Below are 26096 nucleotides of genomic sequence, written 5' to 3'. Positions count from 1 at the left end.
GGCCAATGGGCGAGGAGGCTGGCGGCGGTTGGGGGTTTGAATTTGAAGGGGGCCGGGGCCGGTGCGGGCGTTGCGGCGAGGGGGTGCGTAGGGCTGGGTGGATCGCGATCGTCTCTCAGGCAGGTCTCGGCCGCTGCCGTGAGGGAGCCTCTGGCGCGGCTCCTCGGGGGGCTGCCCCCAGCCGGAGGTCGCTGCCCGCCGGCCGCAGGGAGGGTGGTGATGTTGGGAGGGCGAGGGGAGCACGGGGCGGAATGGGGGTGGGGGCGGAAGCACCTTAATCTCAGTGTTTTTCCCCCTTAGATCACCTGGCTGGGGTTCTTGATTGTAAAGGAGGGCTTAGCTCTGGTTTCGTGTGATTCCTGTGACGGGGAATGAAGCGCTTTATGTCTAAAGTGTGAGGTCTGTGTGACGTGTGTAAGGCTATGCCAAGTGTGTGCTGGGTAGGCTGATGAAAGCCAGATCTGTCGATTTTCAGGGTACTATCCTACCTAATGTATAAATGTTTTATTGTTTTTGCTCTTAATGCAGAATTCAGAGGAGAGGCTATCATGTCGCAAGACTGCAACGATGAGTGGGAGCTGAGCAAAGAGAATGTGCAGCCCCTCAGGCAGGGCCGGGTCATGTCCACCTTGCAGGAAGCACTGGCTCAGCAGGAGGCTTCCACTCACACTGCTGTTCAGCTCAAAAAACAGTGAGCAAGATCTTAGACACCTTGTTTTCCCTTACCTTCCTGCCTTCTTGTCAACTTTTCTACACCTTCTTTATGTGTACCAGTGTTTAAAAAGTATAGAAAAACAAAAGATTAGAGAGAGGTCTGTGCTAGTGCTGTGCCACAGGTACTTAGGGCTTAGGTACTTGTGGGTGCTGCACAGCACAGATGGTTATTTTTAGGTTTGCAATGAAGTATTGTCCTGGTTTCAACTAGGATAGAGTTAATTTTCCTCCCAGTAGCTGGTAGGGTGCAATGTTTTGGATTTAGGATGAGAAGAATGTTGATAACACACTGATGTTTTAATTGTAAACACTGCTCTGCAATGCTAAGCTAAGGACTTTTCAGCTTCTCGTGCTGCCCTGCCAGCGGGTAGGCTAGGGGTACAGCAGGAGCTGGGAGGGGACAGACCCAGGACAGCTGACCCAAACTGGCCAAAGGGGTATTCCATCCCATATGGCGTCATGCTAAACAATATGTAGCGGTGGGTAGCCGGGGTGGGGGGCTGGCTGCTCGGGGATAGGCTGGGCATCGGTCAACGGGTGGTGAGCAGTTGCATTGTGCATCACTTGTGCATCACTACCCTGAACAAGGGACTGCCTGGGGAGTTCTACAGGGCAAAGTGAGAGCTGCTACTAAGCACAAGCCAATGTTCTTATCTGACTCACGCTGCCAAGTGGCTCTCTTTCTTGACTTTTCTTTTGTTGCCTGAGAGCAAAGCCATCGTGTTGTAGGAATGGAATGATGCATGGGAGTTGAAGAACAAGGCAAGATAGTGACGGTCAGCATGGCCATTTAGATGTCTTCACTGTGCTCTGTGGTGTGGTTCTGTAGTTGTCTGATCATCATCGCTTTCCATTGTCTTCTGTAATCCAACCCAAATAATATACTTTAATAATATATTTAGGTAAAGGATGTTTCATGCAAAAATTAGATTCTTAATATCTCTGATAACTTTTTATAAGAGAACAAGTGTTCTATTGGTCTCTCACATGGGAGACCATCTGGGTTTTAGGGTAGTAGTTCTTGGAAGAATACCAAGTTGTTCTTGGAAGAATACAACCGTCATAAAGGTTGTTGCAATGTATTTCTGTTCTTTTTAAACAAATGTTTTCTTATGCCTTAATTTTGAAGAAGAGTGCAAAAGGGATGTTTATTTTAGCTTCTCCTGGGCTCAGTAAAAGATCAAGTCTAAATATATGCAAAATACCTTTCTTTGTTTACACTTAAAAAAAAAAAAAGTATGAATGATAGCAAAGGTCTTAGTTTACAGAGTAGAAAACATGCAATTTATTGGATGGATTTTTATATATATTATTATTATTTTTTTTTCTAGAGAGTTTGAATCAGAGATCCGATTTTATTCTGGTGATGATCCATTGGATGTTTGGGACCGGTAAGCTTCTTTCCACTCCAGAAGAAATAATGAAATTGTTAGATCTATGTCACTGAAATGTTAGATGCTCTTGTAAGAGCCTAGAAAAGTATTATTCTAATCTAATAATAAATTAAAAGAGAAGCTCCAAATAATTGTTATTAATAATCTGTAACATCTGTTTCAATACTATGCCTAATGTTTATTCTAACTTTTGTTAGGTTGTATTGAAACAGAAGCTGTGTATCTTATGTAGAACTGACTTCCTGTGAATATATTCCATTTCTAGGTACATCAAGTGGACAGAGCAAACCTTCCCCCAAGGCGGAAAGGAGAGTAATCTCTCAGCAATATTGGAAAGGGCAGTGAGAGCGCTCAATGAAGAGAAGAGATACTACAAAGATTCCCGCTATCTTAATCTCTGGCTCAAGTTTGTGAGTGTTTTTAGAAAATCCCTTGGACGTTAGTTTTTCTTGTATTTGTCCTGTCACTTGCAGTGGTAACCTGATTTCTCTGTAACTGAGTCAAAAAGCATGTTGTACAACAAGTGCAATATTAGAACTTTTCTCTGCAAACGTGTTACTTATTCTGGAATTCCATTTCACACTCTGAATAGGATCTTCAGATGTTTTTCACGATCATTCAGTTTGGACAGTGGTATACTCCATATGTTTTGTTTTTGGAAAATCTAGTTTGAATGAGCGAAGCTTGATTCTTCATGTATGTTGGGAGAACATAAAAACGATTTAAAGATACGTTTTAGGTGTAATATCTGTCCTAGCAGTCATTAACTTGTAAGTGTCTTGTATCCATATCCTATGCTTAAGAAAAACTTGAATATGTTCTGGTCTTGGCTTGTCTCTGCTTTGCTATAAATTTTGTTGTTGCTATTCGTGTCATCTTAATGGGACTTTCTCCAAGCCTAGCTTTCTCAGCTGATTTACTAGTCCCTCGATTAATAATAAATTGTCCTTTATGTAAAGATGAAGTAACTATTCTCAGGAGTATTAAAACGGCATATTTCAGTCAATGAATTAGCTAAAAAACTTGAATTTGAGACTCTGAATGTGTAAGCTAGACTTATGAGGCTGCTAATAATGACAAATACATACAAGGAGTCAGAGGTATTCCTCCTCCTCCTGTTGAGTTTTCCTTTTTTGTGCACAATGACGTGATACAATCATATGTCCTGGCCTAACAGCTGCTTCTGTAGGACTCTTATTGAAATCAATGCGGTGTTGCAGGGGGTATCAAAGAGCAGACATTGAGTTGGAATCCTTTGTAATTCCTGAAATACTTTGTTTCAGGGAAATTGCTGTAATGAGCCCTTGGATCTATACAGTTACCTGCATAGCCAGGAAATTGGTACAACATTGGCACTACTCTATATCACGTGGGCAGAAGAACTTGAGGCTAGAGGAAGCTTTAAGAAAGCTGATTTAATATTCCAGGAAGGCCTTAATCGCAAGGCAGAGCCTTTGGACAAACTCCAGTCCCATCACAGGTAAGTTTTCAGCTAAGAGAAGAGCTTAGAACAGTTTTATGGGCTTTAGTGGATATCTAGTACAGTGAAGTTTTTGCTGACTTCTCCAATATTTTTCTCAGGCAGTTTCAGACCCGTGTTTCTCGGCAGACACTACTGGGGCTTGAGGAAGCTACTGATGAAAGAGACACTAGTCTTCTGGGAACTGAAGAACCTCAGAGAAGCTCGCTGGCAGATCTAAAAGGCAGGGGGAAGAAAAAAGTGAGAGCTCCGATTAGTCGTGTAGGAGATGCACTTAAAGGTACATTCAGTTGCTAAAGTCACATATTAATGGAAAATTTATACCTTTTCAATGTGGAATTTGCATTTGAGTACAGTAGGCTAAAGGTTAATTTACATAAATCTCTTACAGCCACAAACCAAAACAGAAGTCTCCAGACTCTAACTTCTCAGCAGCTTTCAAATAATCCAGGTTTTGCTGTGTTTGATGAAAATTCAGCTTTGGCTTCTGGACCTGAAATTCCTGTACTTATGCCACAGTCATGGGCAGCACCTCCAGTTCCAAGGGCCAAGGAGAATGAACAAAGTGCAGGACCTTGGAATTCTGGAAGGGTAAGGAGTCTCAAAGTAGACTGGCAAAAAAAAAAAAAAGGTGTATGTAAGTTGATGTCTTCTGATCACTGAGACAAATGTCGTGTTCTTTCTCACTTTCCTGGCATTTGTTTCTATAGGTAGCAACCAAACTTTCTTCCTAAAGACTATCTGGTCCTGTGTAACCTAGTCAGGTTTAACAAGCTGATCTTGCTAAAATAATTTCTAAAAACTTTATATTTCATAAGCCAAACTTACAATTCTTGCTAACCAGAAAAATAGGTAGTTTTTCTGCCCTCCAGAGACTTTGCCAGGCTAAGAATATGAGGCAGAACTACATTCTGCAAAGAAAGGGAGAGAAGCCAGACACTAGTTATTTCTATAGAAAAGGGAGCAAAAGTTAACATCATAGAATGGTTTGGGCTGGAAGGGACCTTAAAGGCCATCTGGTTCCAGCCCCCCTGCCATGGGCAGGGTCACCTTCCACTAGACCAGGTTGCCCAGAGCCCCATCCCAGCTGATCCTGAACACCTCCAGGGATGGGGCACCCACAAATTCTGTCCATTCTCTGCCCATCCTGTATTTGTGCTTGGGATTGCCCTGACCCAGGAGCAGGACCTTGCAGTTGACCTTGTTGAACTTGACAGGGTTTGCAGAGGCCCACCTCTCGGGCCTGTCCAGGTCCATCTAGAGGAGGCCATACAATACCTATCCAAACATCATACAATACGTACATGAAAGAAGAACTCATTGTCTAGCTTATGAAAATAAAGCATGTACAGCATTCTGCAAGTCTGTTTGGAGTGCTAGTGATGAGAACAGAAGAGTCAAGATCAAAGGAACTGAAGAACTGTACCAGTTAAATATTAATCCTAACAGTACAAAGAAGCTTGCCAGTAGATGAAAAAGGGGATGACAGAAGGTTTGTTTCAATAGTGTAAACTAATTGGAAACCAGTTTGAAATATCCCTACCATATAACACTTTATTCTTGGGAATCTAGGGGAATTTCAAGTAGGTAGATGAGAGCAGAATGATATCAGAGTTGATGCTATCTTTACTCTCTTTAAATAACTGGCTCCAAAAGTAGTTAAGGGATTTCTCTGGTGTAGGAATGGTCCTTGAGAGGAAAATGGAGAAGTCTGGAGGTTCTTAGTGGGCAGCAGAAACAATAATATTATATGATTGAGACAGTTTTGGCTGAAAAATGTCTATAGCAGTTCTGGAAAACAAACAAGGACAAAATGGAATACCCTGCTAGACCAATGTTCCCTCAGAATAATAAAGAACATGATGTCCTCTGATGAGGACATGCAGGAGTGGTGTCTTGCTTTTTTAGGTGCCAGTGCCCAACTGACTGGTCTGTAACTACCTGCATGTCAGAAAGGAGGTAGTTGTTTAAACTTATGTCTTGGGAAAAGTATCAAGTTTAATTCTTCTTAGTAACAAAACCACCAAATATCCCATATTGGGGAAAAAGGAGATTCAATTCTCGGAAGAAAAGAGAAGCTAACAATGAATCTTCAGGCTGCTAACACTGACTCTTCCTTTTTCAGCGTCCTCACAGCAGTGCAAATTCTGGCATAGAAATGTCCTGTCCACTGCCCAGTTTCACCCCATATGTGGAAGAATCAGCTCAGCAGCAAGTCATGTGAGTCTTCAGTTTGAAATGAGAACTGCATTTGAAATTATCAAAGCTGCTTTGTAATATTCTGACTTAGCCAGGTAATTAAGCTGCTAGATCTAAGAAAATTTAAAAATCTGTCAGTCTGGAAGCTCTTAGTATTTCAGCTTGATGGCAGAGGCTTCAGTGGAGGATGCATAAGGGTACGGGAAATATTTGGCTGTGTTCATTTTGGGGGAGCCCGTATCACATTTATACATGTTAAATAGTTTAATGGCTTGACTCAGCGTATTGAAACAAAACCACAGTTACCTCTCTTAGGATGTTGCTTGCTATGAAAGCATCCCTAAATTGACACAGGCTTACTGCTGTTTTCCTCTATCTTCCTCTGTGCTCAATCTATCCAGAGTTTTATACTGAAACAAGCTGTCAGTTTCCATGACAACAGTGTTGCATAGGTTATGGAGGAGTATGCAGTTTTGCCTGAAATAACCTTCCCGCTTGTACAGCGCTCACTGTTTTGTTACAGCAGAGGAAAATGTAATGTTTTGCAAAGCTGCCTAACTTTCTTTTTCTGCTGTCTGATGATGGCCATAGAAAGCATAGTTTCTCCCTAAGAGAAGGGTGGAAAAGAATATTACAGGCTGCTTCCTTGGTTTTGAATTATGTGCAATCAAAGAATGCTGAAAAGTGTTTGGCAGTGTAGATCTTTCCTATGGGTTTTGTATGTTGCATGTGGACTGCAAAGTAGCTCTGACCAAGGGCATACCATGATTTAAGAATGCTAAATAAATAAAAACTGTTTTAGCTATACGGCTTTCTCCTGAAAATCAGTGATGGCGTAAAATTAGATTTGACATGCTGCTCTCTTGGCTTCTTTCACTGCACAGACGTATTAATTTTTGTAATAGGGAACTTTTTTTCTGTCACTTATTATGCAGAATGTTTTCCTTGAGCAAACTTAAGATTTAAGTCTTAAATCTTTTTTATCCCCTGAATCTAAAATGCCAAGCACAATCTAGCCCAAGACCTTTCATTTTTAAGTCTTTCCGTTTCTTTTTGTTGTTTTTTTTTGTCAGGTAAACTCTGTTTTGTAGGATGAGTGGGGACTTGTCATCTGTATGGTCACACAGACTGATGGAATTAAAGTAAAAAACAGATCACACTTCAGAACGCACAACAATTCAGAGTATTATAAGAACTTTATTTGCTCTTGACTGGGTCTTATTAACACTTCTTTCTGACTTGATATTCTTCCCTTTTATGTACTATCATTCAATTTTTCTTGTTTGTCTGTCAACACAACAGAATGTCTTCAGACTTATTCTGCAGCTGGCTTCTGAAATTTGCTGTTTTCTTGCCTATAATCTCTTTACAGTGTTTTGGTGAAGCACATATAATCCAAGTAATAACTGCTTGTGTTTTCAGGACTCCCTGCAAGATTGAACCCAGCATAAGCAGTGTTTTAAGTGCTCGCAAGCCTCAGAAGGAGGAGGATCCACTACGGCGGGTGCAAAATCATCATCTGGATAATCAAGAAAAGAAAGAGATGGTGATGTATTGTAAAGACAAAGTTTATGCAGGAGTGGAAGAGTTCTCATTGGAAGAGATTCGAGCTGAAGTCTACAGAAAGAAAGCAAAAAAGAAAGCTGAAGGTATGCTTCAGAATGGCATGACATAAGTCTTTCTGAGATAGAATAATAAAATTGGACTTCTTGTCAGTATAAAGAAACCTCTATTATTGCAGCTGCTTTTTTCTAGTGGATTGATTACTTAACGGGTCTGAAGTATAGAGAAAGCAACATAGGTGAAAGCTTAGTGCGTAACTCAGGAAATGGGGAAAGACCACCAGAGGTTTTAGCCCCTTAAAAAGAATTCAGGCTTGATAACAGATCATGTGTGAAATACATATTGTGCCATGTAAGCTCTTCTTCCTTAGAGGAGTTGCAGGCCATAATGCAGAAGAAGGAGGAAATACAAAGGAAAATTGAGGCGCTGGAGAAGAAATTAAAGGAGAAAGAAGATGACAAGCAGCAGCAACAATCATGTGAACAGGTATTGTCCTCCTTGTTTACCTGAACTTCTACGAATAGCTACCATTTACAAGTACCAGAGGAACAATATTTTATGTTTGGCTTTCCTTTTTTTTGAAAGGATACCTCAGTCTGTTGTATCATGTACATTAAGTGTCATCCAGTAAAAGAAAGTTCAGAAATATTTCTTAAATGTCCTTCCAGTATAAGGGTGTAATCAAAGACTTCAAGTCTTGTAGTCTAACTTAATTTTACAAGTATTGCTGCTATGTAAAATCTGACAAGATGCCTTATGCTCAGGTATAAGCTTTCTTCTTTCCTTTTTTTATAAAGGAAAGTTATACTAGATACTTGAGATTGAATTGCTCTTTCAGGCTATTTACATGTGGCTTCCCTTTATATAGAGAAGTTGTAGTGCAAAAGAAGACAGAAGAAACTGGAACTAGGGAAAGGAGTGAAAAGGTGGCAAAGTGTTGTGCTAAACCCCTGTAGGCAGCACAGCCACTTTCTCGCTCCCCATAGTGGGACGGGAGAAAGATTCACAAGGTTAAAATTGGGGAGAACTTGTGGGTTGAGATACAAACAATTTAATAGGCAAAAGCAAAATAAGGAGTTCACTACTTCCCACCAGAAGATGGGAAGTACTACCTAATTTCACAGATCCAAAACATAGCACCACAGAATCTGCTATGACTAAAATTAACTCTACCCAGCTAGAATCAGTACACGAGCCATATCTGAGATTTGTCTCCAAGTCTTATAGATAGTATGCTCTATCATGTATTAGATTTTTTATATGCAGAGCAGTCTTGATCAAAGTATCTTTGAAGCAAATATAGTTTGTTCTTTTGGTAGTGTTTAATTAGAGTTGTGTTTTTGTTTTTAAGCAAAAAAATATATCACCCAACCTGTTCTTATGTTTGCAGAAGTACTTAAACCCCAATTTTCCTACAGGTTGTAGGTAACAAGTAAAAGTTAATTACTTTAAAGCTTTTCCTTTTCTCTACTATATCCATTAGGCTAATAGAGTTTTCTATTTTCTCTTACTCACTCCCCCAACACCCCCAGTACCCCCAGACCTCATTTCCAGAACAAAGATTTAAGGATAAATTTTTTAAAATGATGAAATGCAAAGTGCTCTGAATTTGATGTAAACTATGTAACTGTTTTTTAACAACATGTCTTTAATAGTTGCAGTGTATTTAAAAGTTCCTATGAAAATTACAGGGTTGCAAAGAGTAAAATCTATGCACTTTAACTGGACTAAGCATAAGAATGGACTCTCTCTATCATGCAACTTATTGAGTACGATAAAAATGTACAAAGACAATCATTAATCCATCAGGGTTCTAATGACCCACATGAGATTATCATACTGTTCCTAGAATCTTCTTGTATGGTTTGTGATTCGATTCCATTCCTGTAGAACCAAAATATGTCTTTGTTCCTACAGCCAACAGAGATAACAAAGCCTTTTCCATCTCTGGGACAACAAGAACTTAATTTTTCGAGTGCAACAGAACTTGGGGTGAAAGAGCCTCGCTTGGAAAGGTAATAAAGGATTTTCTTTTCCAGCAATGAGAACCTGTGGGTGCAATTACTTAAACAGCATTCCACATTACTTATCTTTTCACAGAAAGAATGGAGGTAACTCTAGGCATCAGCCTGTAACCAGAATCTGAACAGAAATTGTGTGAAGATAAATTTCTGTTTGAGAATAATAATCTTATTTTTTTTTTATGGATAGCATAGGTCAACTTGGCTTGCCCTTTTTATGAAGTTTACTTATATTTTGTGAGTGTATAAAATATAAGCTTGTATCTTGTTTACAGTGAATACCAGCCCTCAGAAGATATTAAGCTGCACAAACCATCTTGTTCCGAAGGTAAGGATTTAAATCTTTTAGTGGTAATGAGAAGGCTGCATTAATGGAAAGTGTTCTGTTACATGAATAGCAAAACTGCAACGAACTAAAAACAATAGCCTATATGGATTAGAGGAATGAAAAATGAGAAACTGTGATAGTGTCCAGCACGTTTAAGTATATTAAACAAAAGACTGAGCACCTGAGTTTCTGAGAACTTTCATCATTTCAAGAGTCTTTCAGGAAGAAGATAATTTTTCTCTTTTAACAGCTAAAGACTTTCTTCTGCTTTTATACTCTTTTGCAGATTCTAGTAAGACTGCATACATAAAACTCATATTAAGATTGATAATGTCTTAAGTCATTTCCTTTTTTCCTCTGAGGATTTGGTAGAAGGATATGATTATAAATTACATATTCAGTTTTGTTGGTATGGATGTGTGCTATGAGCTGAAGGAAACTTACTTTTGAACGTAACTGACTATTGTTGCTGTTAGCAGAAGTTATCCAGTCTCTTGATGTATGCCAAGATACACAAAGAGGAAGTGTGTTTTTAGACTCTGAGGATGAACAGGAGGAGCAGAGGGATAAGGCCAGCCTTGGGAAAAGAGGAAAAATTTGAAGGTGTATTCTAGAAAACAAGTTGGTTAATGTTGTAAAAGTGTGGTTCTTTAACATGGCAAAACCAAGCTTGTTTTCTAAAATTTCTTTAATTGTCAGCTCTAACTTCCTGTCAGGATTAGTATTTTTAAGTATTAGATGTTTTAAGTAGCATTTGATGTGTTGTAGAAAAACTGCTGATATAATAGAGCCTCTTGTTTTTTCTCTCTAGATGTAGTTTTCCTTCCATCAACAGATCCGTGTATGTCTTTCTCCATATTTGACGAATCATCTACTTCAGCAAACCAGAATATAAGGTAGAATTACTCAAGGCGTAGATTTTAGAGGGAGAAGGGAAAACCAAAATTTCGAACTACTTTATCAGCTGAATTAGTCTCCTTGAACAGATGTGGGTTTTTATATTTGTATTTTTTTTCCTTTCATTACTCTGCTTGGGATGTCCATGATGACAATAAATTGTGCTGTTGTTCCTCATAGGTTTAGAGCTATTCAGGGTGTTATATAAGCTTTCCTTTTTCAGGAGAGCAGTATATATTGCAGTCTGTTGGTAGTTCTGTAGTAGAAAATGGTAGATTGAAACGCTGAGTGGATTAAACTCTTGAGAGGAAGTTGTTGAAGATTGGAAGCTACTCTAATAAATATTTAATGACGTATAACTCTTATCTTAGTTGTTCCACAGATCATACAAAGAAAAGTGCCCAGCGCCCTCTCGCTGTTCGTAAACCTTCAGAATCTGCCACTGCGAAGGAAAACATACCACCAGAAGCCTGTGTAAGGAAAAAGTTTAAAGGAAACAATTTCCTGTCAAGGAGAAATCAAAAAAGAATGTCCTACTGTTGAACTGAGTGAGATTGGCTGAACTGACGTGAGATCTAAGCTTCTGTCTGGCATGCCAATACTTGAATTGTGTGATGTTTATAGAATCGGTTAATATTGCACTAGAATTAATGTTTTTATTAGGCTTTAACCTGACTAATATGGAGATAATGGCAAAGAGTCTTCCACATTGTAAGCAATGGATTAGTGGTCAGGATTCTTCACTCCAAAATTTGAAAAAGCTTGTGCGATTGGGTGCAACTCTTAAACACTGCATCCTGTTCCATCCACTTTCTTGCCACGCATCCACACAAACATCTCAGCTCCTGTTACCTAAAGAGCCACATATGAGACTCCTCTAAATCTCTGCACTGGCTTCCTAAGCTGTCTTGATCTGATGTCTCTGTATGGGAGTCTTGCAGATGCTTGTAAAGCTTTCAGGAGAGGTGTTAGCTGTTGTCTCAAAGGATTTAGTTACTGCATGCTGCAGTAGACCTTTAGGCTGGTGCTTTAAAGAGTTAGAGGATTTTCTTCTGAGCTGAGAAGGATTTTTTTGTACAGCTACAATATGGAATAGTTAGGGTTAAATAATTCATGGTAAGCATCATACTGAGTTTGGTTCCAGAGTCAGTCTGGATATCTGCAAAGTGCAGCTTTTACTTCAATGCCTAACACTTCTGTCACCTATATGACTCCTTTAAATCTCCACACTCATTTCCTAAGCTGTCTTGATCCCATGCCCGTATGTAGGAGTCCTGACCAATCAACACTTGAATAATGCAATTGTAACTGAACTGAGAGAGGTACTTCTAGGGCGTTAGATACCAAGTAGTCTTTGGCGGTGCCTGACAGCTCTGCAACACTCTAGAATGTAAACAATGATAGGCTTTTTTGAGGGGAGAAAAATGCACTTATAGTTAGGGTTCAGTTAATCAATTGGAATGAGTGATGTAAGTGGAGTATGCAAAGTCTGGATGTCAGAGCCAAGTTAGAAGGTGGTGGGGTGGAAGAAATGGAAGGAAGAAGTGTTCTTCATGCTGATTAGGTGATACCTGTGGGACTGGAATGACTAAAAGAGTCACATGAAGTATAACAGGGTTGAAGACAGTAGAGAGAGAACATTATTATGGGAGATAATTATTCCAGTTTAAAAATTCAGTGACTAAATTTTATTGTTATACTTGCAGATAAACTTAAGTCATTTTCAATTGTTTTTTTAATGACATACTTAGTAATTGCTTGTATGACATGTTATACATACTTCGTGTTTGTGGAAGGAACCTATGTTTGAAGCACGTCTTGGCAGAACTTTTGAATCCCCTAACAGGAAAAAGGGGAGAGGTAGAAGATAGCTTTTCAGTTAAAAATAAGTCGTTTGATGCAATCTACAGCCTTTTCACTGTCTTTCCCTACCTGTTTCAGGATGAGCTGAATGGAATTGAGCCTTTGACTGAAGATGCAATTGTGACAGGCTCCTACAAGAACAAAACCCTTTGTGCCAACCCAGAAGACACATGTGACTTTGTTAGGGCTGCCCATCTTGCCTCAACTCCCTTTCACGGGGTGGTAGCTCAGAGAATCCCAGATCCTGCTTATTCACAGAGTGTTCTGAAGGAAGACTGTCCAGAATCGAAGAGTGCACCTCTGAATCAAAAAACACCAGTTTGTGAGGGGACATACAATGAAGCTCTTTGTGTAAATAAACTGAGGTAATTAACAGCACTGCATCTTAAGCCAGTTTTCTTGTCTCTTTGGTTGCGGTTTTACTCCTGTTTCTGAAAAAACAATTTTCTGAAGAGATCAGAGTGTAACAAATGCTTTCTCTAGATCAGGATCCATTTTGCCTTGAGCAGATTTAAGAAGTAATAGCAAGCTCAATCTTCATTTCTGTTGTAAGACTTAACTTCATGCTTTTTCTACCAATTAATTTGTAAAGAAATTCATAAGCTTATTCTGACTTTGTAACAAGAGAATAAAAGCAGAATCATCGGTTTTTTATACTCGTTTCTGTAGTCGTTTCTGTAGTCATTTCAGTATATAAAATGGATCTGATGATTATGGCTTAGACTTCTACAGAGGAGAAAAGCTGCAGAGAAGGAAAAAAGGCAAAAAAAACCATGCTGTTTCTTACCATTGTAAAGGAAAAAAGCATCTACTGTATAGTATTTTCTTAATTCAGAACTGAGTTCGATTTGCTAGCTGTTAGTGTGTAAACATGTACAACAACCTGAAGGTGTGTGTTTAGTAAGTTCCCTGGGAAGACATGCTGATTATAGTTAAGAAGGAAAATCAAGAGTGATTTTTCTTTCCCCCACCTCTCTCCACTGTTTTAAAAGCATTGTTAGTCTGCTACCAGAATAAGGTAGTAGAAAATGTTTGGCATTCTCTTCCACTGTAGCAGTTGTATTTAATGGAAGAGAAGTCATCTGTAGATTAAGATTCTGAGTGTGAACTCATTGAAACTAAAATGAGGCTGCAACACAACTGTCCACTTTCCAGAAAGGATAGGAAAGGGCTTTTTTTTTTTAAAAAAAAAAAGTCTAGGAGTGCACAGTATCCTTTCACTGGTCATACCCTGCATTTTCTGAAAGTCTGAATAGATGATGTCTTTATTCACAGTCCAATCATGGAAGCAAGCCTGGAAGATACTCGTTCATCAGGTTCTTCTGTCTCCTCAGGATCTTCTCTTTCTTCTGTTACACAAATATCCACAATTAAATACCTGCACATCCCTGAGAAACTGGAACTTGCTCAGACTTTGCCTGCTGAAACAATTACTGATTCTGGAGGTATCAGTGAAAACATTACTGGTTAGTACTAAACTGTATTTCACTTTGAACAAATAATTTGCGGCTGTTACTACCTTGTAGTTACTCTGTAGTGCTTCTGTGTTCAGTTCAGTTGCTCTAATGGTTCTTTTTTCTATCACTTATCACCTATCACTCTTCCTTCCTTCCTTCTTTTCTGCACATCTCCCTTGAAGTGTGGTTATCAACCTGGATGTAGTAATAAGTAATACTTAATGCTGCATAGCAGGAAAAATTACTTTAGGTATCTGACAGTTTATTATTCTTAAATTTCACAGAACTATGAGATTTACAATGATATATTAGAACGTGTTTAGCCTATAAAGTACAATATTTCCTGGATCTGCTTCCATGGACTTACTTTACTAAATACAATGCTTTTAAATAAGTACAGTAGTAGGTAATAACACTCCGTTTCTTACTTCTGTGCTGTGAAAGATTATAATTAGTAATGGGTGACACCATTTTAGTATTTGGGATAGGAAGCTGGCAGAAGCCTTCTAGTTCTGATGTGTTTTACTCTGCCTGGTATTGGAGACCAACGTTTTTCAGGCTATTCAGGCTACCTTGGTTTGGGATACATGATCTCATCCACTGAATGTGTCTTCTGTTATGCAGAAAAATAACCCAGACCTACATGTAATTTTCTTGTATGTTTTCATGAGGTGAAAGCCATTAAATCCTTATTGTAGAGAGCAGCGGAGTTGGAGTCCAATTTGTTCTTTCCTAAATAAAAACCCTGCTGAATTCAAATAAGTTAATTTTAATTAAGCCCATCACTTCAAAAACCACAAACTGATCACTTACTCCATATTTAGATTTTAAAAAAGGAAAGCTAATTCACGAAATAATGGTTTTGGATTCTGCTGTTGCTGAGCAGATAGATGTACGTCATCTAATTCATAGCTTTGTCTCTTGTGAAAGGCACATCTTACAATACGCTACAGTAGTGTCACGGATCTCATGATGAGATGCACTCGCTTTTGAAACTGCCTTATAGAGTTATGTTCACTTCACAGAACAAGAAACTATTGGGAAGAGACTAATGGACTTGCTGAAAGGTGATGCAGTGAATCTGTATGCAGATGGAAAGCTAAATTAAAGGCTTCCAATATCTACGTTACTTTCTTCTTGACAGATACAATCATTTCAGAGACTCAACACCTATATTGAGCTCATCTGTTTCTATTACTTGTCTTCCTAGGTGGTGTAACTCCACTCTTGTGGAGTGCTGAACAGCATAAAAAGCTTTTAGATCCCATGCCAGAATCTTTGACTGCTTCTCCAGATTTTCACTTGGAGACTGGGTCTGTGCCTGTCATGGAGTTCGAGAAAGACATTGAGCTAGGTAGGTATTCCAGACACCCTGGGGAGTGCAAGGGATCTATTGATGTTCCAATGGGTTTGAAATATACTTCATATTCATGCATACCAGTTTTATGTGGTGTGGAGGGGGAATAACGTGAACAGTCTTGGACGCACATTTGCTGTGACAGCTCATGAATGTAAACTTTCATAACAGGAGATGAGACTTACTCTATCAAATGGGAATATTGGACCAATGAAGAATACAAGATGTTTTTTGCCATTCTAGCTAACTTTACCCAGTTGGATGCAAAGGGATTTGTAATAAAGGTAACATAGATGATGTTTTAACATTTCGCAGCTCATGTATAAAGTTCCTATGAGATATAACTTACATTGTAAGTGAACTTGGCCGTGACTTCTGGAATTCCATGCGTGAAGTTTGCTATCCCATGTCCTTTTTCTAATTGTTGATATAGATTAAAATTTTGTAACTGCGGCAAATGTTCCTTGCTAAACTGGGAATTAAAAAAGATGAGAAGAATGTGAAGATGAGCAATTTTTGCTTTATTCCAAAAATAAATGTTCTTATGCATTCTCTTGTAGGTGTATTCTCAGCCTGTGCCTTGGGACTTTTATATCACGCTTCAATTACAGGAGCGTTTGAATACTGACTTTGACCAAAGCTTCAGTGAAAACCGCAGCTGTTTCTTCTATCAGGATGGCTGTGTGATTCTGCACAGGGATGTAAATCGCTTTACGCTTGGGGTCAGTACAGATAACCAAAGTACAATTGCAAAAGACATGAACTCTTCCATAGGTACTTATTAGTGAGTTTTGGTCATTGCTGAAGATAGCTTCACGTGTTTATTCCTGCAATCTAAATCCTTTTTTTGTTTTATCTACATACAAATTAAGGCCATCTGTTACAGCCTTAGAGCTGGTTTCTCATTTATAGATCATGTGCTTCTCTGAATCAAACCCTTTTTTTTTTTTTTTTAACTTTATTCATGAGTGATAAACAACCTGAGCCCAGAACCATGCGCTATTTCGCAATAAGGCTTACATCTAAAACTCTGCGTTGTTTAACTTGGCATCTTTCAATGAGTTCTGTCTGCTATAGAAAGGTCATAGCACTCAGTGACTTGTTGAAGGATTTACATTTAAAATAAAGTCTGGTAAGTGCATTTTGGGTTGTTGTGTATAAATTAAGTAGGGTATAAATCAAACAGTCATTTCAGTCTTAAGTTCAATTTTTCTCCTGTTTTTGTCCACTTCTGAATAATGGTTATTTTAATTCTGGCTGGACTGTTCGTGGGCAAAATCTGATTATACTACATTTAGGGTAGGACCGTTATCTCTGTACAGTTAAGTAGGGGGAAAAAAAGGTGAGCTATAAATATTTCACTTAATCTGGCATACAGATGCATGTTTATTCCTTGTTTTCAGGATCTTATTCGTGGCTGCAAGTCTATCACAAAGGAAGTTATCCTGCTGGTTGTTCATGATCTCCTGAGCGTGGTTGAGAAGCTCCACAAAGCAGAAATTGTCCATGGAGATCTCAGGCCAGAGGTGCTCTTTCTGGGAGACAGGTTAGTTTCTTCGTATGGATCTGAGAGGATAATGTAATACTTGGTTTCAGCTATAACTCTTTGTAATTTATCCCTTTTTAGATAGGGAACTGATATCACAGTTCAGTTTTTTTAGGCTGCAAAATTCCAAAAACAGTGAAAACACATAGTTTAGGAGTCAACCTTCTGCCCGTGCCCCCCCCCCCCCCGTAATATATAGTGATGCTGTAGAATGTATATGATACTAAATAAAAAGGTTTTGCTATTGTCCCTGTTCCCAAATTTCTCCTTTACTGAAATTATGTACAATTAACTGGATACTGGTGAATAACTTGTCTTTGGTCTTGCATATCTGGAAAATACAAAATTAGAAAACAAAGGACAGATGGGAATACCCAGGCACTCTTAAGTGTGTTGCTTAGCTTCCACTGTAGTCCAGCTTGTAACTTAATGTATGCGCAGATCTAGCTTTCTGCCTTAAACTTATTCCTATATTAAGTTTAAAAAGTCACATATCCCTTGGAGTGTGATCTATGAATGGAGTGTGGGAAGATAGTAACTTAGAGAATATCTAATGATTCAAATATAATTACATTAGAATAAATTCACTGAAGCAGTTCTTAGTCATTGCTGATAAATTAAAAATAGCTATTGACTTTAAACTAACTTTCAACCTCCAGGCATCTAACAGTCTCTAAACTTGCTTGTGCAACCCTATCAGGGGAAAAAAAGGGGGAAGGCACTTCCAATATATGTATACTTGTTTATAAGTTATTAGTATGGTAGTAGTATATGTACATGTTCTTCACACACCCCAATGGATTGTCTTGCATGCTTTCTGGGGTGCATGCGCCCTATTTTGAGAATCACTGATGAAACAGTGGTGCGATGGACTTGGCTATCTGCTGGTAGGTTTATTATGATTTCTCTGTGGAAAATGCAAACCCAATCTTAGCTGCCAAAAAGTAAGGATGATGATAGGTTTTGGTGTCATAGGAGAAAATTATCCTAGGACAGGTGTATAACGTAAATGAAGTCAAAATTATGAAGTATGCTTATAGCATGCAATATTAAGAATAGTAGGGAGAAGTGTGATCTGTTTATACTGTTGACTTGGCAGCTGTCATTTATATAAGTACTTGCTTCTACCATTTAGGTTTGTCCTCACTGTTGTGTGGACTAGGGAAGGTTTAATGAAGTATGATTAATTCTTAATTCTTTCTTTTATTTTGATATCTTGAAAGAGAGGGAGAAGTACTAGACATTATGTTGTTTTCCTGTTCCACCAACTGTGTTTCAGATAACTGATGAATATCAAAACAATGTCTTTAACCATTTAGAGTTTCTTATTGCTATTCTGGAGATACAGGTGTCATCTGTAAGCTTCAAGCTGCCAGCTGGTTCCCTTTTCAGGGGAAGACCTTTCAGTAGTAGTTCTTAAGCTAGCCATCAGAGGGGAGCATTGATGTAGCTAAGACTTGCCTGTTGAGTTTGGTTTTTTTAAGTATGTGTTGGTCTGCTTTATGCTTCATTTTTTTTCTCTACTCAGTATCTGTGACCCATTTGGTTATGATAAGATGACAAGAGCTCTGAAGGTAGTGGATTTCTCTCACAGTGTGGATTTGAGATTGCAGTCTCAAGTAAGCTTGCTCAATAGTTTTCCAATATCTCAGACGCCTCATGGACAACAGCTTCTGGCAAAAAGTTCCCTTCCTTATCAGGTGAGTCTGTTTGGCAGGATACGTTAGTTTGTTTCCTTTTCAAAATCTTGGTTTATGTTATATTTTATAGAATCTATGGAAAATACTGAGAATTTCTCGTCTGCTTTACATCTTTGGCGTTAACTGAAGGGGTTAGCAGCATTGTTCTGGAATTGCTGGGTGCCTGTGACTACTGTATTTATTTAGGAGTGTAGAGGAAGACTAGAATTCTATTTTGAAGTTGTTTTGCTTAACATCTTCTGAAGATCCTGATGCAAAGACAAATACAGACTTAAATATGTAAAAGCACCAACATTAGAAATCTGTGGTGGACTGTAGAAATCAACAGAAATTGAACTTTCTAATGTTTGTTGTGACTGCAGGTAGACTTGGTTGGCATTGCAGATATAGTCCATTTGATGCTGTTTGGTGATCACATCCAGGTCTATCAAGAGAATTCCATCTGGAAAATCAGCCAAAATGTATCAGAGTAAGTCCTTTTTCAGAGAAGGCTACTGGGAAGTAATAGATTTCTTCTAATTTCCTTCACTTTCTTTAGTCCATTTCTAGTGTTACTATTTTCAAAGCTTAAAACCTAGCTCTTCATGTTGTAGCTGTCAAAAGCGTAAGTTCTGTGGGGGCCTAATTTTTGAAACTACTAGTCTTAGTACCAGTACTGCTAGACTTACTACCGGAAGCCTTAGAGTTATGTAGGAGACAGTTTTAAGCTGAATACAGGCCATACAGGCTAGTTACAATGATGTGATCGACTTTGTTTTTTGGTCTTGCTTTCCTTTCAGACCAGACTGTCTTAGTCTCTCTTTTGACTTGGTAGACAAAGCTTGGAGATGTTTATAAGTGGGTGAGTGGTAAGAAAATTCCATGAGCTTTTGCTTTAGAAGTGGTGCTTACTTGGATTTTCTGCTTTTTTTGATTCCAGGATCTATGGAAGGCTTACTAAGACACACTAGGGTTCTGTCTGTAACAGCTGTGGAAGCAGTATAATTTTTAATTATTTTTTCTTCTTGTGCATTGATAATTTAAGCTGCATAGGCAACCGCTTCTTTGGAAGTTGGTGTTTGTTCTCAGTTATTAATTTATAGGGTTCCCGTTTAGCCACATGCTAGGGCTGGGGCTATAACACTATTCTGCCTTCATCTACACTTCGTTCTTAAACTAAAGGTTTGTTCATTTCATTAGTCCTATATTCCTATAGAATAAAATAATATAATATAATATATTATATAATATAATATAATATAGAATAAAATAATAAAATAAAAATTCCTATAGAATTTTTCTGCCTTAGCATTTCATAAGGATTTTGTAGAGCGCTCTGCTCATACCAGAAGTTGCTTGACAGCTATCAGCATTCAGGGTCATGGTATATTAGCTATACTTGGTGTGTAGATGTACTTCTGTAACTATTGCTTTAAGAAAATATACTACAGATTTGGGATTTGTCCAGTTCCCTAGCAACCTGCATTACTTATACATCTTTGTTGTGTTCAACCATTAGAAAAAAAGAATTCATCTTAAGCTGGGTTATAGGGAGGGGGAAAGATTCCTTCTTCCTCTTACTCTGCATATATCTGTTTTTTACATATTGTTATAGAATGATACCAGTAGTTATGCAGCTACAGCAGACTTCTGCTGGGTACTTACTATATACTTCATATTGTACCCAGTTGCTTTTTTTTCTTAAGAGGATCAACTTACAGGACTAGATGAGAAGAACAAAATCACCAAGAGCAATTAACCTCTGAGGAGATGAATATCAATTATAGGTTGGCAGTAAATATGTATTTCATATCACCTTAGTTTCAGAAATACTGGAACATTCCTCTCCTTCCAACCTTTTCCCATCAGTTAAATCATTGATGGAAACAGGATGTGAGTATCAGGTATAGAAAGTCTGAGTTTGGAAGGATAGGACTGACCATTATGGGGAGTTTGGAGAGGAGGAGTCAGTTGGAAAGGTATTTGGGTCAAAACTGGGGCCATTGGATTGAAGGAAGGGCTCAAAGTAGAGGCAGAATTTGGAGGGAGACTTGGGTAGAAGAGCACTTATCACTGAGAGCTGTGAGGAGTTAGAGGAGACTTAATGAAGAAGGTGAAGCCTGAGCATGTGCTTTGTATTGCTGAACCCAGGCTGTAATGGCTCTTTTCACACTTGGGTACATTGGTTTATGACTTTTCTCTGGAGTTGTAAGTACAAATAAAGAACTTATTTTCAGTCCTGTTTCTTATTTTGCTGCCGAAAATGTGATTGTGCCTATCATTCTTCTTCTTTACTAATTTTTTCAATATCAGGAATTCCAACATGTGTAACTAAAACACCTATACAAACATGTTATCCTTAAGCGTTCTACCAACAGTGTAAATGGTGTACTTCATTACGCAGGAATTAAGAATCTGCACGGATTTTTTGCTTGGCGAAGTTCTGCATTCACACTTAAATCTTTTGGTGTGTCTGGTTCTTACTAACAGCTAATGACTCCTCCAGTCAATTTGAAGCTTTCAATAAGTTCTCAAGTAATCTTTGACAAGCTGGTTTACAGCTGCAGGGAGTCTTCATCCACGAGAAGGGTCTGCCCAGTTAAAGTACTTCCCATTTGATGGATATTACTTAATCTTGTGCTCTATCCTTGCAAGTTGAGAATTGCAAGGCAAAGCACAAAAATGGCCTTGGAGACCCAGTGGCACTCGATGCCACCTTTAAGAGCTGACAGAATGAATGCAAAGCACTTGAGTTGAACAGTATAGTGAAGACTTCTGGAAAGGTAGAATGTGAATTTTGATCGAGTTTCTATTTTGATCTTTGAGCCTTACTGTAAGGTTGAATTTAATCTTTTTTTTTTTAGATAGGGAGTTTTAGCATGTTACTGGTGGAAACTGTTCAGTTCCAGAAGTATTTATTTTTTTTTAGTTTTTCTATTTTCACCGTGTTATTTTAGGAAACTTCATCTGTGCAGACTGATAAGGGCTATCATACAGAAACTGTTTAAAATTTTAGGACTATTTTTGTCACTCATTAACTCCTTAGACATCCGTACCGACGTGTAACATCCTCTGCTATTCCCCCTTACTTGCTGTGAAGGAAGTGGTCTTGTGTCTTTTTTATTGGGTTCTGTATGGCTTCATTATCTTAGAAAATGTTAGAGTTATTACTGTAATAGTACAGGTCAGATTCTCTCTGAGACGAGACTACGGCTGCTGCTGTTTTGTGAGTCACTTACATAAAGCAGAGGTAGATAATTTGTTCAAAAGCCAGCATAACTCCTGGCTTAAAGGGGAAAAGTACTTCAGTAATCAGAAACAGCACAGTCTATGGTCTTTAGTGCAAGACTGAAGAACAAAGTATTGGCTCTGATACTAGTTTTCTTAGACTTTAATGAGTCACCCTTTTATTCATGTTGTGTGGGTACATCTGTGAGATGGGATTTATCACTATTAATTGTCTTTGAAATGCTCTCTATGAGAACTCTGACAGATGGAAGGTGGAGGTTAAACTAAACTCCAAAGGGAGTTTAAAAACTGGCTGTAAACCACCCATTTTTTATTTTTTTTCTTGGAACTTTCTTTTAATATTGACTAGGAAACTTAGCCTGTAAATGGGGGTATAAGAGTTATATCTGCCCCTTATTCATGAAAGGAATTTGTCAACCTTGTTGGTGCAAAAAATCCTCTTGCTTACTTCATTTAGAAGTGACGTGTCTCTGAGTGGTAATAGTGGTCAAGTACACTAGAAGAGTTAACTGTAAAAACAGTGCTTTTGATAGAACTGTGAAACAGCATGTTTAGTTATGCAGAAGCCTACTGGAGAAAGAAAGAGGCCCACACATAAACCTAACAACATTCCTAGTTTTCCTTTATATGTGGATGAAAATGTTGTTATTGGTCTTCCCAAGGCATTTAGTGCTGAATATAAGTGGAAATATTGACAAACAAATGTGTGCCTACTGTTTCACTGAAAATTACTCTATTTGTTTTAGGACTGGTGGTGGTGATTTCTGGCATAAACTTCTTGAGCGATTTTTGAATGCAGATGGTAAGTCCACAGTGCCTCTGCTGAGGGAGTTCAGAGAGGAAATAAGTGGCAAGTTTGACAGTGGTTTCCAAAAACGTCTTTATGAATTCTTAGCAGCACTGGGAGAAACCTTCGTCTTGGACAACTTCCTCTGATTTCATAGAGGACAAATCTCATGTGTATTATAGAAGGGAAGTTAACTTATTTCTTTCAAACGTAAGCATGAGCAGCAATTGTAGACATTTCTACGGGACTTGCTAAAGAATGTTGCATCAGTGCATAGGTATCCTAAAACTGTTAGGTGAACTAGTCTGTGTCTGCGAAGTTTGCCAGAGAAAATAAGCTGTCATAACTGCCCACTCCCCTTTCTGTATAGCTTCTCAGAAATGAATTCAATATCTAGTTCACCCTGTAGTCTTTGAAGTGTCTTTGCCCTACATTTAGTTGTTCTATAGTACTGCTTTTAATCACTGTTTCATCAATAAAGTTGTTTTTTGATAGTATCTTGGTTGTATTAAACATTACTGTCAGATGGTTTCGAAACACTTGATTTATCATCCATACTGGAGTGTTTCTGTATGACTGGGAATTGCCTTTGACTGCAAGATATGAAAGCACCTCATCTGGTGGCAGCTTTCATAACCACACAGTGCTTCCTGGGCACTTAACACAACTTGGATGTTCCTATTTGGAATATGTTCTCATGGATGGTTGTTGTACGAAAAGTATAAGGTAGAAGGAGTCACAAGGAAAAAAGATGCATATTTATGTTTTTGTTTCTCAAAGCAAGGGCTAGAGTTACTGTCTGGAACAAACACCTTTCAGAAATCACTTTGAAGACTCTACTTGCTATATGTGCTGAAGTGTTTCCAGGTTTGTGTGAAAGCTTTTGGAGATGTATGTCTGTGTAACATTTTACAAATTGCATTATTAAAATCAATACAAAGGCCTCTATTCACTTTATTTAAGACTGAACAGAACTTATAGGATTTCATGCCAAGATGCTATGTACCTTAAGCACAGAGAAACTTCTCAGATGTGTGGTTTACTTCCTTACAGCCTCTCCCTTGTATGAAAGAACACTGCATTGCTAGTAATTCTCCTGATTAACAAACAAGCTGGCTTAGTGTCTCTTTTATTTGGTCAAATTCTCTGGTCATGGTTCTGTTTGATTCTCGCTTAATTGAACTTAAGTCCATATTTTCTACGTTGTTATAAGCCACTTTCTTTCCTGTTCTTTCTGTTTGTCTGTCACTAATCCTAGTGCTTTGACATGTGTTCTTGCTCTTCCAGATCCCTAATGTCTTCCTCATTAATGTCTTCCTCATAGTTCCTTTTATGAAGGTTATATCCTCTTGTAATTCAGGAATGAGACTAAATGTGTTGATAGACAAGCTTTACTATGTCCTAATGTAAACTGCTTATGAAGAATTTTGTCCATTAATGCCTTAAATAATGCTTCCTGTAATACAAGTTGTTAGTTAGCTACCTCCTGAGCAAGTAAATAATAAAATATAATAATCTTTCTCTAGCCAGAGGCTGAAGCAAAGATCACCAGTAAAATATCTGGGAGCTAAGCATTGGACTAACTGCTGTCAGCTGAAAAGGGATTTACATGCATGTCAGCACTTTTCATTTAGCTGAAATTTCATTTTTTTAATTTTTTCCAACTTGATTTTAAACAAGTTGTGGGTGATATCACTCATTGTCCTCTCATTTTTAGCCTTTTCAGGTTAGAGCCTGAAACACAGCTAGGAAAACAAGTAGCTTAGTAAGAAAACGCTCATAACACATCTGGTCATCCCAAGGACCTCTCAGACAAAACCTGTTTTCAAGCAGCATAGAAGAACTTCGCTAACATTTCATCTATTTCATTAATCTTATTCAGACAAAGCTTTTGGGAACAGTCTGCACAGAGTTTCAGTAAGGAAGTTTGCTCCTTATGTCTTCAAAATATGTAACTAAACCTCTTTGCCTTTATTCTAAATTGAATTCTACTTTAAAGCTGAAACACTATTATTGTGTTTTCTTGACTACTGTTTTCTCTCTGAGCAAAAAATGTTCTGATTCTTTTACCTCAACTAAGACTCTATCCTAGAACAGTAGTACAAGAGCATGTCTTGTTATTGTTCAGTTGGGGATTGTGGATTCAAGTCCCAGCAGGCTCTACGGCAGCTATTTTATAGACCTGCACTACATTCAGCATATAGGGGTATTCTGGTGGTGCAGGTTGGGAGCCCATGGCACAGGGAGCTTAGAACTAGATGGTCTTTAAGGTCCCTTCCAACCCAAACCATTCTGTTGTTCTGTATACATTCCAGACAATGTATGTACCTCAGTGTATTGTAACCAGTGAATTATTAAAACCAATGTTATTAGCAATGTAAAAGCGTTACAGACTTTGACATAAGAAACAGAAAAAGAAAAATGAAGAGGAACTTTTTACAAAAAAAAAAAGTGCAGACATCTCTGTATCTCATTCTCAGTTTAACTCAGCTGAAACTCTGTAGCTCTCCTGCCTGGGTTAGTCTCTGCCTCTCTTATTGGTGCAATCAACTCACGTAAAAGGTCTACTTCTCTTTCCCCAGACATCCCTGTTATCTGTACAACATTTGTTTGCCAAGCAATTGGGTACAACCATGATCTATGACATTCCTTTGACTTATTTTTATTAATATAATAAGCACTATATTTGAATTTGTAGCTCTTCCAATTGTCATCGTAGTTGTTACTAACAACCTCCCTTGGACTTCTAAGCCTGGACATCAGCTGTGATTTTGCCCTACCCTTTATTGTTTGTGGCGGTTCTTGTCATCTTGGTGTCTTTTAAAGCTGTCTCTTTTCCTGTGTAGATGTTAGGACAATTTTGATCTCCTAGCATCTTGAGGGCAGGGCTGGTCTCTACTCTAGCTCATAACTGGCTTATTACTGAGCATCTGAGGTGTCAGCATGCCTGTGTCTTATAATTCAAAATGAGATGCTTAGTGCAAGCTTGTCTGAGGCTAGAGGCAGACGCTTACCTGGAGGGCTGGTGGAAACCAATCCAAACATCCTACCCTCAAAACACACCATTGCTTCAGACCTGGTTGGAGGGTAAATCTGAGAGGTCTTTTCCAATCTGAATGATTCTAAGATCATCTAGTCCAACTTTTAACTTGTACTAAAGTCCACCACTAACCCATGCTACTAAGTTCTAAATCTATGTGTTTCTCGAAGAATTCCTGGGTGGTCACACAACCACTTCCTTGGGCAGTCGATCGTTCAGTCCCTCGTACAGTTGGCCTCGGCCCATCGGTCCAGCCTACCCAGGTCCCTCTGCAGAGCCTTCCTGCCCTCAGCCACATCAACACTCCTGCCCACCTTGGTGTCCTCTGCCGGCTTGCTGAGGGTGCACGCGATCCCCTCATCCAGATTATTGGGGAAGATATCACAGAGAACTGGACCCAGCACTGAGCCCTGGGGACACACCACCCGGCCTCCAGCTAGATTTAGCTCCATTCACCATGACTCTCTGGGCCTGGCCTCCCAGCCAGTTTTAAACCCAATGAAGCATACACTCATCCAAGCC

At 38.7% G+C, this 26096-nt stretch overlaps 1 protein-coding gene across 4 annotated transcripts; it reads left to right on the top strand.

Annotated features, from left to right (window-relative positions):
• Positions 1-23031, top strand: BUB1B (BUB1 mitotic checkpoint serine/threonine kinase B). Of its 4 annotated transcripts, none has more exons than XM_035539806.2 (23): positions 1-83; positions 529-691; positions 2046-2105; positions 2374-2518; positions 3392-3588; positions 3690-3868; positions 3980-4179; positions 5714-5808; positions 7210-7436; positions 7721-7836; positions 9268-9365; positions 9647-9699; positions 10511-10595; positions 10968-11070; positions 12538-12824; positions 13735-13925; positions 15127-15270; positions 15445-15557; positions 15834-15995; positions 16677-16819; positions 18348-18519; positions 18882-18988; positions 22494-23031. In XM_035539806.2, the coding sequence occupies exons 2-23, from the start codon at positions 549-551 to the stop codon at positions 22681-22683; spliced, it is 3210 nt and encodes a 1069-aa protein (XP_035395699.1). In that variant the 5' UTR covers positions 1-83; positions 529-548; the 3' UTR covers positions 22684-23031. The 4 variants fall into 4 exon arrangements, with proteins under 4 accessions (XP_035395699.1, XP_050566767.1, XP_050566768.1 ...); XM_050710810.1 differs by having other exon boundaries at positions 39-119; XM_050710811.1 differs by having other exon boundaries at positions 77-187.
• The last annotated feature ends 3065 nt before the right edge of the window (positions 23032-26096 follow it).

This window comes from Cygnus atratus, chromosome 5, assembly GCF_013377495.2.
Source record: "Cygnus atratus isolate AKBS03 ecotype Queensland, Australia chromosome 5, CAtr_DNAZoo_HiC_assembly, whole genome shotgun sequence".
Classification (NCBI taxonomy): Eukaryota; Metazoa; Chordata; class Aves; order Anseriformes; family Anatidae; genus Cygnus; species Cygnus atratus.
Note: the sequence above shows the minus strand (reverse complement) of the source record. Positions and strands in the feature narration are given on the sequence as shown.